The following is a 15,143-nucleotide window of genomic DNA, read 5'->3' as shown; positions in this document are numbered from 1 at the left end:
ATCAATGTTTGCAACCATTAATTCTAAAATTAAAGCATGAACAAGGCTAAATAATAAACACTCAATCATAAACAAACATTAAATTAAATACCCATAAAGTCTATACACTAGGGTTGGGTCAGAACCCTAGTAAAAATCTAGCTACTTATAGTAGAAAACGAAGAAAAAGAAGAAAAAAACACTAATTAAAACCATAATATAAAATTAAAATGATAAACTATGATGTTTTTATCCCAAAATGATCATAAATTTCCTAAAATGGTAAATTACAACGGCTAGCTGAGAAAACTTCAAAAATTGACCTAAAAAGTGATTCCCGTCTATTTATAGTGGCCCAAAATTCACTAACAAAAATGCCCTTCGGGAGATTCTGCGGCCGCATATTGCTTGAGTCTGCAGGTTGATAGATTCTGCAGCCGCATAATTTGATCTGCGGCTGCACTTCAGCTTTTGCGACCGCACAATTCATGTGCGGTCCGCTCTTCTGGCAAGGCTTCAGTCTTGGTCAATTTGCACTCTCTGAACTTTTTGAATTTTTATCAGTCCGACCATGTTCTGCGGCCACACAAATTGTGTACGGTCCGCACTTCTTCTTCAATCACCTCTGGGCTTCTTCATCAAGTCGCGGCCGCAAAAATACTTCTGCGGACCGCACTTTTTGTTTGTTGCGCCCCTTCTTGCCTTGTGAGTCGGTACACTATTTTATGAGTTGGATTTCTTCATTAGAGTCCAAATCTCCAACATTCCTGCAATTTGCACACTTTCATTAGTTTTGAGAACATAAATCAACATTTTCGGACTAAAACTAAAGCAAGAAGGTATTAATAAGTGATCAAAATTCACACTTATCATCTGCCTAAAACGAAAACTTAATTACCAGGTTAAAATGAACATAAGCACCATGGGCATAATATATTTCAATATTCAAACTGGTAGCTACTACAAAGAAGTAGTTGTTATCTTGTAGATTCTTTAAATTGTTTTTAGTTATCCGAGCAAGGCCCTTTCTTTAAACCAAAAAAGAAAGAAAAGAAAAGTTTCCTTCCAACAACTTTGGGGACCTCTTGCTAGAATAAACAATTTTAAATATTTATGTTGGCTTCCTTATAAAAGTAAGCTCTAAACATGCCCATATCAGAATTTTATTAGTCCTCTAATATTTTAATGTATTACTGAGTTCAAATGAGAGCAATCTAAAAATAGTTAAAGATAAATCAAGTGTACCACAAACATATTCACTAAAAACAGAAATAGAAATGACACACCAAGAACCATAATAAGGCCTTTGATGTTTGCGATTTTAAAATTTTGTGACTCCACAGTTTCAAATCTTAACCAGTTTTTATCCTGTTACAACTTCCACAAACAGGTGGACAAACAAATCTCGACTTCCAGCACCCTTTCTAATTGAGTAATTGTTAATTAGTCTCATATTTTCAATACAAAAGCCACCATTAGGACTTGGGATACATAGATCCTTCCCGAGTGTAATAGATACATGTTGGACGACAGACATGTATCTATTACAGCTAGGTCCAAAGTTGTTTGATCCTACGTTATTCATAATTAACACAACATTGAACTTCCTCCAAATGGTGAAATTTCCCCTTAAATGAACTAAGCTATTCGAAAAGTTGAGCCAAGGTAATTCTTTACTTCAAATTATTGAATATTATCGTGTGTAAAACTCGTGTCTCATCTAGTTGAGTACAAAAGAAATAAAAGCCACCTTCAAGAAAGACAACAGAAATGATACAGTAGATATTAATGACAACATTATCAATACCTTGATTGTCCAAGAAGAATAGGAGCTACAGTGGATTCCTTTTATCTGTTCCTCTCCACCGTAGAGGTAAGAATGCAATATGTTGCCATATGAGTGAATCACTTTGCCTTTGAGCACGAGGACTTAACTAAAAATTTGAGACGAAAACTCAACTTCTTCTAGCAAAAATATTTTACAGTATTTGTCAAGGATGCAAAGGACTCACTATTATACTATGTTACCTGGATTCTTCTGTTTGCCTCGATGTACCATCAAACAGTGTGATAAGGGCGCCGGTACTCAAGAAAACATATTGCTTATATCACAATGCATGTACTGCAGAACCCCAAGACATGCTCCAGGCGCAACCATAAGGTTCCCCGCAAACAATAACGTTTCTTCGCCATATGGGCTTCAGAATCAAAGGCAAGGAAAAACCAAAGGGTTCCCCATCCTAAAAGCTCAGCCTTCAATAGACAAAAAGACCAACACATGTATATAATAATTTTCTTTCACTCCAACCAAGTTTAATCGCTAAAAGTATAATCGTAAATTTATATGTTTAGATATACCTTTTCATGTCATAGAAAATAGTACAATGCTGATCAGAAGAGTCTTTAAATCTTTTCTTTGAAATTTTAGAACTATTTATAACCTAGTTGTTAAGAAAATATGATTAGTAAATAAGAGACTATTCTATAACAAGGATATTAATCATCCAAAGCAAAAAGAAATATAAAAAATAATTCTCTAGTAACTTAATAACATTGGAGAAATAAAATAAAACAAAATACGCTCTGGTTATTCTGAGAAACGCATGAAGAACACCCTGAAAGGTTGAGACTAAATATGAACAATAGAGTAAAAATACATCATTTGGTACTATAAGTACGGTAGTTACTGAGGCTCATATGTACCTTATTGTGATAACCCAAAATGTCATCTTTAAATTTAATAAATTAATTCTGTGTTCTAAGACCTCGAAAAGCACTATTTATCATTCCTCGATTTGCGTGTGCAGTACGTAAAATTTTCTGAAAATTTTTATGTGAAAAATGGATTAAAATATGAATTAGAGCTTTAAAACTCAACAGAGTTGACTTTGGTCAACATTTTAAGCAAACGGACTCGGATCAGTGTTTTGACAGTTCCGGTAGGTCCGTATCGTGAATTGGGGCTTGGGCGTATGCCCGGAATCAAATTCCGAGGTCTCTAACCCGAGATATGGAATTTTGATGAAAAATTAAAAGTTTAAGTTCAAATAGTGACCGGATGTCGAATTATGTGCAAACGACCCCAGAATAGAATTTTGATGATTCCAACAGCTCTGTATGGTGATTTTGGACTTAGGAGCGTGATCAGAATTTTATTTGAAAGTCCGTAGTGGAATTAGGCTTGAAATGCCGAAAGTTGAATTTTTGGGAAGTTTGACCGAGGGGTTGACTTTTTGATATCGGGGTCGAAATCCGATTCTGAAAATTTGAGTACCTCCGTTATGTCATTTATGATTTATGCGCAAAATTCGAGGTAAATCGGACGTGATTTGGTAGGTTCCAGAGTCATTTGTAGAAATTAGAAATTTCAAAATTCGTTAAGCTTGAATCTATGTGTGATTCGTGTTTTAGTGTTGTTGGATGTGATTTGAAGGCTCGACTAAGTTCGTATGATGTTTTAGGACTTGTTGGTACATTTGGTTGAGATCCCGGGGGCCTCGGGTGAGTTTCGGATGGTTAACGGATCAAATTCGGACTTAGAATAAATAGCTGAAGTTTCTGCCCTCTGTTGCATTCGCACCTGCGGAAATTCTATCGCAGGTGCGAGCTCGCAGAAGCGAGCCTGGCAAGCGCAGATGCGCAACTGAACTATGGGGCAATGGTAGCAGGTGCGAGGGAAATTCCACACCTGCGTGAGCGCAGATGCGGAGGGACGCGCGCAGAAGCGGCCTGCGCAGGAGGGCAAACAGGCGCGCAGATGCGGGCAAAGGCGCAGATGCGGGACATTTTTCCGCACATGCGGTTGGCGCAGAAGCGGCCAAGTTGCCGCAGATGGGAAAATCCCTGGACAGTACAAAAACAGAGGGGTTCCGAGCTTTTGCCATTTTTTGGGCATTTCAAGCTCGAGTTGGGCGATTTTGAGCAAGGTTTTTACGGAAAAACTTGAGGTAAGTCCCTTATGATCATTTCTACTCCATAATATTGAATTATCATCATATATTTCGAATAGATTACATGTTTTCGAGGTGAAATTAGAGAATTTGGGCCCAGGGATTTTAAAATAAGAATTTGAGATTTGGAGGTCAAGTTGATGTCGGATTTTTGTAAAAATGGTATGGTTGGACTCGTAGTTGAATGGGCGTTCATATTTCGTAACTTTCGCCGGATTCCGAGACGTGGGCCCCACGGGCCATTTTTGAGTTAATTTCGGATATTATTGAAAAATATAGTAATTTCTTATAGAATTGATTCTATAATTTTTGTTGACTGTATCGAATTAATTATGACTAGATACGAGTCGATCGGAATCGGAAAATCGAGGAAAAAGCATACTACTTGATTAAATTGGAGCAAGTCGAGGTGTGTGGAAAATTTTTTTCCTAGAATTGATATTAATGTGATTATTGAAATGTGTTGAAAGTCGTGTACACAAGGTGACGAGTGTGTACACGGGCTAAATGTGAAAGATTATATTTTTAAATTGCGTAGGTCATTGTTATGCATTTATTAAATTATTTTATCTTGTTATATTCTTCATCATTGATCTGAGATATATACCTTAAATTTGTTTGACCTTTTCCTGCTAATTGTTTTACCTGTTTAGTTGAAACTTGATTTCTTTTATTCTGTGCATTATTTGAAATTGATTTTCTTTAAATTAAATATTATTAATATGAAGTATTTGACATTTTTAAATTTGGTATTGAAGCAACGTATTAAACTTTTTGAAATATTATTTTGCTAAATTATTTATTTTCTAATATTTTTGTAAGATTTTTGTACTCATGGTGATGGAGCCGTGAGCTCTTTATTGTGAAAAAATATTATTGATGATTTATGTTGGCATGAGCCGTGAGCTCTTTATTGTGGAAAAATATTGTTGTTGATTTACTTTGGCAAATTGAAATATTTGGGCACTTGAGGTGCAAATTGTGATATGTTGTGATATTGATACGCATGCGGTGGTATAAGGTCTGGGTATTGAAACGCATGTGGTGAGATAAGGGTGGCTTGATACGCGTGGCTGGTAGGGGGAACTACTAGAAGTCATGCGGTGTGATAAGGATGGCTAAAACGCGGGATGCTATTTCGGGAAAAATATTTTCTTTATAATGAATTGTGAACGCTCCCGCGGTGAGATAAGTAAATGAGATATTGTGAATTTATTTATGATTTGGGACTACGAGGCGGTACCTCGGTAGTGCCCTTGTTGATATTGATTTATGGCCATAGTTGCCTTCGATTAATTGTTGTGATTTTCATAAAGTTGAAAGGAATTCTGTTTTGATCCACGAGATATTATTTGCAATTATTTGGTGTCATTAAATGTGACATACTATTTGATTCATTTGCATAGTCATTTTATCTTATTAAATTGTTTAAACATTTTTCCATGTCAATATTTATTCTCCAGTAGGGCCTAACCTGACCTCGTCACTACTCTACTGAGGTTAGGCTTGGCACTTACTGGGTACCGCTGTGGTGTACTCATACTACGCTTCTGCACATCTTTTTGTGCAGATCCAGGTACATCTTACAAGTCTAGACGTCAGTGAGTTACCTGCGCACGGAGACTTCGAGGTATATCTGTCAACGTCCGCAGACTCCGTAGTCCTCTTCTATTATTTTATGTTGCTTCCTTATTTTTCTTTAGACCTTGATACATAGAAACATTGAGAATAAATTTTTTAGAAGCTTGTGACTTATTTCTACCGGGTTTTGGGAGTGGTAATTATTTGAATTGTAGTTTATTTATTTCAGATATTTATGATTATTTCGCATTGTTAGGCTTACCTAGTCTCTAAGACTAGGTATCATCACGACCTCCTACGGAGGAAATTTGGGGTCGTGTCACTTACACAATGATCATTTTATGATTATAGTATCAAGTGATTGAGAGGTAAATTCTTTACCTATGCCACATAAAAGTAACAGCACAAACACCTCAGCAACCAGTAGGATTATATAACAAATAAATGACAGGCACAAAAACCTCAATAAACAATTAAGGAACCAGAAGGAACGCAAAATAGGTTGCTAACAAAAATATTGACAGTTCCTGGTCAAGGTGAATGCAACTCTCGTCAACTCTTATACCCTTACAGTGACATAATGCCAACCAAGCAATAAATGAATGTTAAAATATAAGACGCGAGCATAACCTAAAATCATATTTGTATTTTTTATTTTTTCCATCATTAATAGGTCCATCTGGTGTTGTCGCAGCAAGATCATAAAATTTCATATTACCTTCTGGACGATTAACGTTCTCTTTTCACAAGTATTTGTAAATGTTCAAAAATCGAATCAGAGCAGTGTGACATGGACATGGACAATTTGTCAGTGTCAGTTCAAACCTTTGTTGAAGGTGTGCTTTCAACGCGAATTTGAGATTTCCATGAACATATGGCTTTCGTCAGTTTCAGACAATCACAGTTGTCTCAAATGATGCAAAAGATTTTCTTTACAAGAGGCTCATCAGTTCCAAACACTCCTAGCCGTCTCAAATGATGCCAAAAAAAAAAATTCAACATATTGATGGCAACAATTTCAAGTTTAATTGCTCTCTTAGATATATTAGGAAGTAAAGGACATCGAAAAAATAGGAAGGAAAAGATATGTTTAAGTACAACTCAAGCGTACCTTCGGTTATTTTGCCTCCAACAAGATGAATAATGCTAATAACCAGAAAAGTAAGATCAATAGCATCTGATTTGTTTTCTTTCGAAAGTAGAAACATTCTCCTTTAACATATCTACAGGTAGAAGACATGTGAGATTATATGCATTTTCATCAGCTGCCACTATTTATCCATCATGAAAAAGTCAATATTGGTAATACACAATCAGATAAAACAATATTCAACCTATGGTTACAAAAAGATTAATATAATAACACTAAATGAACTACCTGATATGTATAATAGCATTTCCTATCGTCAATTTGAACACTACTAATACATTCCTTGCAACTGTAGTGTATTATTGCAGATAATCAGTTGATATAAGAAGCAAATATCCAAATGCACCCAACTACAATAAAATGATTCAGGCATATCATCAAACACATATGATAAATTATTAATAATTACACTTAAAAGAACATCAAAGAAAAGAGGCATATGATCAATCGGAGATCGAGACAAACCTTGTGTGGGTTGAGTTTGGCCAAAAAAATCAGAAATTTGATACTTCAGTATTTCTCTAAGCCGGATTAATTTCACAATAATTAGTTTGTACAAAGGAGAAAATTAAAAAAATAAAATAAAGATATAGTAACCAAAATCATACACTGCAGAATCTATTTCTAGACATGCATGTGCATATCAGATAAAATTAGTGAAATGCATATAAACATAGCCAAAAAATATCAACAAACAAGTACAATAAGCAAAAATTAATTGGACAAAACCTTACCAGAACTGCGAGGCGAGACAATAGCAAATTAGAACCAAAAAAGAGAATCTTTGAAAAGAAATCCACAAAATGGATTAACTTTGAAGGAAATCCAGTGAAGACTACAAAGTTGTAGAAATTTAAAATGGCAGAGAAAGTACAGGGGAGTGAGAAAACGACAGCAAAATTGTGTGACTGAGATAGACTTCTGAAAATGAAAAACAGACTTCTGGGGTACCACTTTGTATTGATCCATATAAGTAGTATATATATATATATATATATATATATATATATATATATATATATATATATATATATATATATAAAATTAAAAAGAGAGGAAGAAAATAAAACTGCCGTACAATATTTTGGAGAAATTTCAGAATTTTTAATTTTTTTAAAATTAAACCTTTTAATCCACAATATTATTTAAAAATCTTTTACCTTCCATTTGTCTTAAATTATCTCTGCAAACCACGATTGACACTCACGATTGAAATCCACTATACTCGGTAACAACCGCTCAAAACTACATGTTTATATTTCTTTCACTGATACACGTATTTCAATTCTAATTTTTCTACTGCTATCAAGATTTAAAGAAAACATACGGCTTATGCAAAAAATGGCTACTCACATTGATTTCATCAAGGATGTAACAATTTCGAAGATGCAATGCAAGTTGAAAGTTCGGGTTGTCCGTCTGCGGGAAGTACCAAATCGTTTTAATTCAGACACTACATTCTCGATTGAATTGGTTCTACAAGATGAAAAGGTATTAAAAATAAGTTATTTTCTTACTCATTCGTTTTGCTCTGTTTCTTAAGTTGCAAATTTAAATTTGATGCTTTATGTGTTTGAGTTAGTAATTAGTGATATGACATAATTACTGGTCATCCTATATGTGGTCATTACAGAGACCAACTCTACTCTCTGTAATTCAATCGAGAACTACAGAGAGTTTTAAGGTTATACAATAACTGGAAGGCATTTAATAATCCAATTTCTCCAGATATGTTTTGAAAAGATATTCAATGTAAATTGAAAGTATATCACATGGTAATAATATGTTTTACCTTTTCTGTTTTTTAATGTTATGAAGTTGGAAATCGAGTTTCTCCATATTGTGCATTACATGTTCTACTTTTTTTGTTTTTAATGTGATGAAGTTGAAAATCTGGAGTTTTTGCTCTGTTTTTTTGACTATTTAATTCTCTACTATTGAAAAGTAATTTTACTACAATTTAGTATTAGTATAATTTCAAGTATTCAAGTATAGTAATATAAATTTGAAAAGTTAAATCTGGAATTATTGTATTACTAAGTCCTTTAAAAACCTTCTGTTATTTAATAAATTTGAAAAGTTAATCTGGAATTATTGTATTACTAAGTCCTTCAAACACTTTATGTTATTTAATATAATTTCTTTGTAGGGCGATCAGATACATGCTTCTATTGGCAAGTCAGTTTTGCATCTTTTCAAAACTCAAATTAATGAGCTAGGATTATATCATATGGCGAACTTTATCGTTTATCATAATAAGGAGAAGTTCAACACCACAAAACATAGGTTGAGGATGACGTTTACTCAACGGACAACCGTGGCTGAAATAACTGATCCACTTTTCCCAATGAATATCTTTGATTTGCGACCATATGATCAATTGATAAATAAGATTGATGTGAACAAGACTGAATTATTCGATAAAAATAACTTTTACCTTAAATTTCTAATTATGAACTTTTCTATTATTTATTTTAACGAATACTTTTTCTTTAGATGTGATCGGAGAAATCGTCGGTTTTAGTGAAGTACACATGCACAAACAAGGTGAAATTTCTAGGAAGTTTATGGATATTGAACTACAAGATAATGAGTAAGAATAAACATTCATCTACTAATTAATGATGGGTTTGATAATTACATATGCTAAAATTATATTTTTATTTCTATGTGGCAGGAGGAAGAAGTTGTCTGCTACATTCTGGGGCGAGTTTATTGATGAAATTATACCTCACATGCTAAGTTCTAACAACCAGCCTATTATTGTTGTGATGCAGCTCATAAAAGCCTATAAATTTTAAGGCAGAATACAATTATTCAATTTGACATTACTGTGTGAAAGTTATTCATTATGTCTTACACGTACGTTGTTTTGTAGATTCAAATTCTGTGCGCAATACTTGGAATGCATCAAAGCTGTGGATTAATCCAAATTTTCCTCAATCTGATGAGTTTAAAACACGGTTCAATATATACATTTATATAAAATAAAAAAATTCACTGCATCTAGACTCAAATAAATTTTTCCAACTATACATCTAACTGTTTTAGTCATTCATAAATACAGATTACTTTCTGTTCGGGATAATTACTCTGAGAGGCTGACTCAAACCATTTCTCAACAAAGTTACTCTGTCGCGGATGAATTAGAGAAAGGCATTGTTCAAGTTAAAACAATTGGCCAATTAGTGGAGTCCATGCAAGTGAGTGAACTATCTTGTGTAGTATTAATTTAACCGGTTTTTCATGTTAATAGTTGGAAAAATACACATCTTTGTTTCTCTTATTTTATGGTTTGAAAAAGTGGTTGAGCATTTAGATAGCTACGCTGAAAATTGAAGTTTCAAGTTTATTTTTTGCCTTTGGTTCTCTTATTGTATAGTTTGAAAAAGTGGTTGAGCATTTAAAATATGAAAAGTTCTTACAATACATTTATCTTCTTTCTTTGATATTCTGAAAAAACATCTTTTCTAGGTCTTTACATTACATTTCAAGTTTATTTTTGGCCTTTGCTTCTCTTATATTGTGGTTTGAAAAAGTGATTGACCATTTAGAATATGAAAAGTTCTTACATTACATTTATCTTTTTTCTTTGATAAACAAAATAAACAAAAAACAACAAACAACAAACAAACAAACAATGCACCTACACTGTAAGCTTAAACTAAGGAAAGACAGAATATACCTTTCTGCTATGTAACAAAGCAGTGCAACAAATTGATATCAACTAATTCGCCTTACCTGCGAACAACGGCATGTCGGTTCAGTTCCTCAAAATCACAATCCATATCAGAGAGGTCCCCATCATTCCTCATGTCAATGACTCGCCACATGGACCATATTTTCTATGTCTTTACATTACATTTCAAGTTTATTTTTGGCCTTTTGTTCTCTTATTTTATGATTTGAATAACTGGTTGATCAATTAGAATATGAAAAGTTCTTGCAATACATTTATATTATTTCTTTGATATTCTGATAGACAATCTTTTCTTTATCTTTTCATTACATTTGTCTTATCAATTTATTCAACAGGAAGGTCCCTGTTGGATTATTGCAAGTATTGAAAATTTAGATCTTGAAAAAGGGTGATCGTATGTCGGCTGTAAGAAGTGTCAAAAGAAGGTGGATAAAGTGGGAAACATTTATCTTTGCCCAAACCAAAAATGTAAAAATGAAGATTACTCGGCGGTGAAAAGGTAATAACAAAAGCTCTATTTCCTTAATGCATCAAAATGTACATTTATATCTCAAATCCCATGTGTATTTAGGTACAGGCTTCAGGATACAACTGGATCTGTTTCGTTGTTGCTCTGGGACCGCGAAGCCATGTTTCTCATAGGCAAGTCCGCAAATGAATTGAAGGAAGTATTACGTGAGGTATATCAACTAATTATATTCATATTTGTTATTTGGAACATTCTAACGCGGAATTTCATTCTAGAATACTGGCGCTGTTGATAAGTGTTCTTATCCAGTGGACTTGAACAATATTCTTGAGAGGAAATTCATGTTTAAGGTTATTATCAAGAGGTTGAACATTCAATTGCAAGGTGAAGTTTACAGTGTTGTTAAGCTTACAAATGACGAGCAATTGATAAACAAATATAGTCCTGCTCCACATTCAGATGCCTTCAATGTATGTGATTTTCGCTTACAAACTTCACAACATTTTTAAATTGTGAGTTTCTGTTAAATTGCATATTTTGTAGTATAATTTCAAACTCATTTTTTTAATTTTTTGATAGGACCCTGACTTCAATACTAACCAAAGCTTAGATGGAGAGAAGGAATGCGAGGTAAATACATAACTTTTAATTTGTCCGTTAACATTAAAGCTACTTACATATCTGGAAGGATTTCTTTCTGAATAAATTTTCAGATCTGGAGTAGTTTTTTTATAACTTTAAAAGTTCTTAACGATCATTTTGTTTATTCTATAGGAAGCTACGAACACACTATTAATATTTTTTCAGATTATTCATTCTTTTGATTAAATTATTTGTAGGGCATAAATTAATAAAGTTATAGTAACTATAAGTTCATTGCTGATTTGCACTATTTTTTGTATTTTATATATACAGGATTCCACTGAAGATAACGACTTAATCGATATTGCAAATACACCTGCCAAGATAGGTGTAACTAATGCCGCAACAATGGTTGAAGAAGATCCGAATGCACAGTTGTCGGGAAATAAAATCAAGAGAGTATTTAAGAAGAAGAAAACATCATAAGGTGTTAATGTAACAGTTGGAGAATCCAAGAACTGTTTGATTAGTTACTTTAGTATATTATTAGTAGTCTTATTAGTTATGAACAGTATATTTGAATCATTTCACCTTTCTTCTCCTGTTTAACTTTTCAGTTTTACTTAATGTGGAGATTTCAATGGACAAGATATTTGAAACTTTTCATGGTTCTTTCTGTTATTAATGTTTTCCTATTCATATAGATAAGACAGTCCATTCATTTTTACTTCTCCAATTTAATTGTTAATTAGTGAAGAGGCTACTTGGCATTGTTGGTTACTTTTTGCCTCATCTCACTGTTACATTGGTTCTATATATAGTCAAGCATTTGTTTTTTTCATTCGTGGTTGATATATTTCTCCATCAAGCTATCTACATTAATGTGAAGGTGAACTTTGTTGTTTTATTGCAGCTTTGAATTTATACAGATTTCAAAGCTATCTCATACTGCTGATATAAGTCAATAAATGAAACTAGCATGGCAATTTCTAGCTGCAACAAGAGAATGATAGAGTTTGACTACTTTTTTTAAATTCTTTCAACAGTTGGTTGATGCTTTTGTTCGCAAGGAAGTCAAGAATTGATGCAATGAGTGAACACGAATAGCCTTGAGACACGGATTAAATACTTCAGCAACTACATAAATTATGATATGTTTACTTATTATTTCAGCTCTTAAAGTCTAAATAATTTGATTTCCTTTTATACTTTCTCTGTTGGTTGGATACCTATGTCTTCATCGTATCAAACCTTTAAAGCAAATTCATTAGCCCACTAATTATTAAAGGGGAAAGTTGGAATTTTACTTTATTTGTATTGCTGTTATGAGTTTGCTTTGTTAATAATCTCTGCTACAAATCAATATCATATCTGGTTTTTGGGTATTGCTTGCTAAACCAGATATGTTGGACAGGTGCAGAACAAGTCGGACAGACGTAAGTTGTACAATTGTCAACACCTCTACGATGCAACTCTCCAGAACAACACCTTTATCGTACAAAAAATGGTTCTTTTCTTTTATTCTCTTTTTTTCATTGTGCTGTGAGCTGGTGATTGTCCATGGACGCAAAATATTTTTGGGTGTAATTTTATCGTTATAATGCATTTTATTTTTGAAATTCAGATGTTGTTGATGGCTCAAGCGAGAGTGTATTTAAGAATAGTGAATCAGACTCTTTGTCTCTCATTCCAATCACCATTTAATTACTACAGCAAAGTCATTGAACTTTAATTGGTGAACTAGGTGAATCTTTTTTTTGGGGTAACCATGTAAGTTGGACAGATAAAGGACAAGTCGGACATACTAGGTCAATTCGGACAGGCTCAAGATAAGCGGACAAGTACAGGACAAATCGAAAACACGTCAATTCATATAGGCTCAGGATAAGTCGGACAAAGGCAGAACATGCTAAAAATTCAAAATCGACTATTTGCGTATCAATGAGATCTTAATACATTAAATTCAGAGTTTTACATTCGTTGCTTCATATAAAGGACAAGTCGGACAAGGACAGTTACCAATATATTTACCAAAGTAATGGTCCTTCCTAATGACTGTTCATTAGTCAATTAATCACATATAAGAGTACTGACCACGAATGATGAAGCAATACTATTAGCTGGTAGCTTATTAATTTTGTCAAACAATTGTTATTGACCAAGTTGTTCAACGCTTTCAGTTAATGAACTGTGTCAGAATGTTGATATTGGCCATTCTAATTCGGTTACTCAATTATGTGACTTCACTTGGGAACCCCGAAGATGTTCAGGAATAGTCATAAAAGACATACTTTTCATCAAGTTATTAGTTTCAAATTTGGGTTTAAAATTTCTTTTGTTTGACTGAAATTTGGAGTTGCATAACATTCGATGATTGAATTGTTTCTGAATTTAGTGGGATTGAATTTACTTGTGAAACCTTAATTTGAAAATTGGGATATATTTCGTGAGGGATAAAAGAGATCAAGAGAATCCGTATTCTTTAGAGCAGCTTAACGTACTCTCTGAATAGTCCATTATTGGTGATGAAAAGCTTGGACACATTTAGTACTGGCATTATCTCTGAATCATTTTGATGTTAAAGTTCTCTGCAAAAAGAAGAAATTAATAATATTTGGCGATACATAATGTAGAACGAGTCTCTCCATATTAATGAGTTCAAAATAACATAACATTATTTTATAGTAGTATCAATCCTAATTTTTCAAAAGAAAACATTTGAGTTTTGTTCATCGAACAGGGAATTTTTTTTTTCTGCCTAAAATAAAGTTTCTAGGTGAGAATATCAAAATCCAAAATTATATATTTTAGCCACAAAGGAATGTGTTATGATATTATACGACAACATATGATCTAGAATTTCTTTTCAATATATTATTATAAAAAATATGGAAGAACATATTATGCATAAACACTACAAACGTACTCTTAAAGGAAAAAATAAAAATCTTCGTCGCTTTTAATTGATAAAGAAGATAAAGAGGATTTTGGTTTTTCATGTGCTACATAATCAAACATATATCACAAGCATCATATTAAATATATAAAAACATATATCTTCAGGTACATATTCATATTCTAAAATTCCAATGTCGCACACAGTAGGGAATTAAAGTCTAATGCTATTACCCCATATATATCACGGGTGCCGTATTAAAAATATAAGATAAAGAAAATAATACATAAACCTTACAAAAAAACTCTTGCAGGCAAAACTCACAACCTGCTTTGCCTTTAAAATATTCACCCATGGAGACGACTTTTGTCTCTCATATGACTAAAGCTAAATCCTAAATGTTGTTCTATCACAAATTAGTTTTTCCTATGTGTCATATTTTAAACTACGTCCTTTCCTCACCAGATGTTTTCCAATGGATAACTATATTTCCTTATGACTTGAATGTATGAATATCCAGTACATTCAATGATTCATAAAATAATTGCATTTTAATACTCCTTTGTTTCTATCGTATTTTTTAAAAAAATATTTTTTTATATTATCCGCGCATTGCGCGGGTACGTATACTAATATATATGAAGACACGTGGTTTTAAGGAAAAGAACGAAGAAAGTTGTAACGACCCGACTGGTCGTTTTAATAACTAGCGTCTCGTTAGGTGGCTTAAGGTCTCAAGCAGTTTCGTGTTATTTATTATGACTTGCGTGTGGAGTCGGATTCGGTTTCCGGATGATTCAGGATTGATTTGGAAGGGTGATTCTTGTTTTAAAAGC

The 15,143-nt window shown here is 33.2% G+C and overlaps 1 protein-coding gene and 1 long non-coding RNA gene across 11 annotated transcripts; one reads left to right on the top strand and one right to left on the bottom strand.

The window, feature by feature from the left end:
- Positions 1 to 210: 210 nt before the first annotated feature.
- On the bottom strand, positions 211 to 7,604 carry LOC107798914 (uncharacterized). 10 transcript variants are annotated; one of them, XR_012702692.1, is made up of 6 exons: positions 7,395 to 7,604; positions 6,336 to 6,733; positions 2,338 to 2,420; positions 2,008 to 2,232; positions 1,787 to 1,913; positions 211 to 746 (listed from the first exon to the last, which is right to left on the bottom strand). It is a non-coding gene; the product is annotated as an uncharacterized LOC107798914 (long non-coding RNA). The 10 variants fall into 10 exon arrangements; XR_012702686.1 differs by adding an exon at positions 6,889 to 7,010 and having other exon boundaries at positions 2,008 to 6,733; XR_012702690.1 differs by having other exon boundaries at positions 2,338 to 6,733.
- Positions 7,605 to 10,404: 2,800 nt separating this feature from the next.
- Positions 10,405 to 12,015, top strand: LOC107798915 (uncharacterized). Its single transcript, XM_016621943.2, has 5 exons — positions 10,405 to 10,859; positions 10,932 to 11,040; positions 11,105 to 11,299; positions 11,409 to 11,459; positions 11,745 to 12,015. Exons 2-5 carry the CDS (start codon positions 10,990 to 10,992, stop codon positions 11,895 to 11,897), a joined length of 450 nt encoding a protein of 149 aa, XP_016477429.1. The 5' UTR covers positions 10,405 to 10,859; positions 10,932 to 10,989; the 3' UTR covers positions 11,898 to 12,015.
- The last annotated feature ends 3,128 nt before the right edge of the window (positions 12,016 to 15,143 follow it).

The sequence above is a fragment of the Nicotiana tabacum genome, chromosome 19 (assembly GCF_000715075.1).
Source record: "Nicotiana tabacum cultivar K326 chromosome 19, ASM71507v2, whole genome shotgun sequence".
Taxonomy (NCBI): Eukaryota; Viridiplantae; Streptophyta; class Magnoliopsida; order Solanales; family Solanaceae; genus Nicotiana; species Nicotiana tabacum.
Note: the sequence above shows the minus strand (reverse complement) of the source record. Positions and strands in the feature narration are given on the sequence as shown.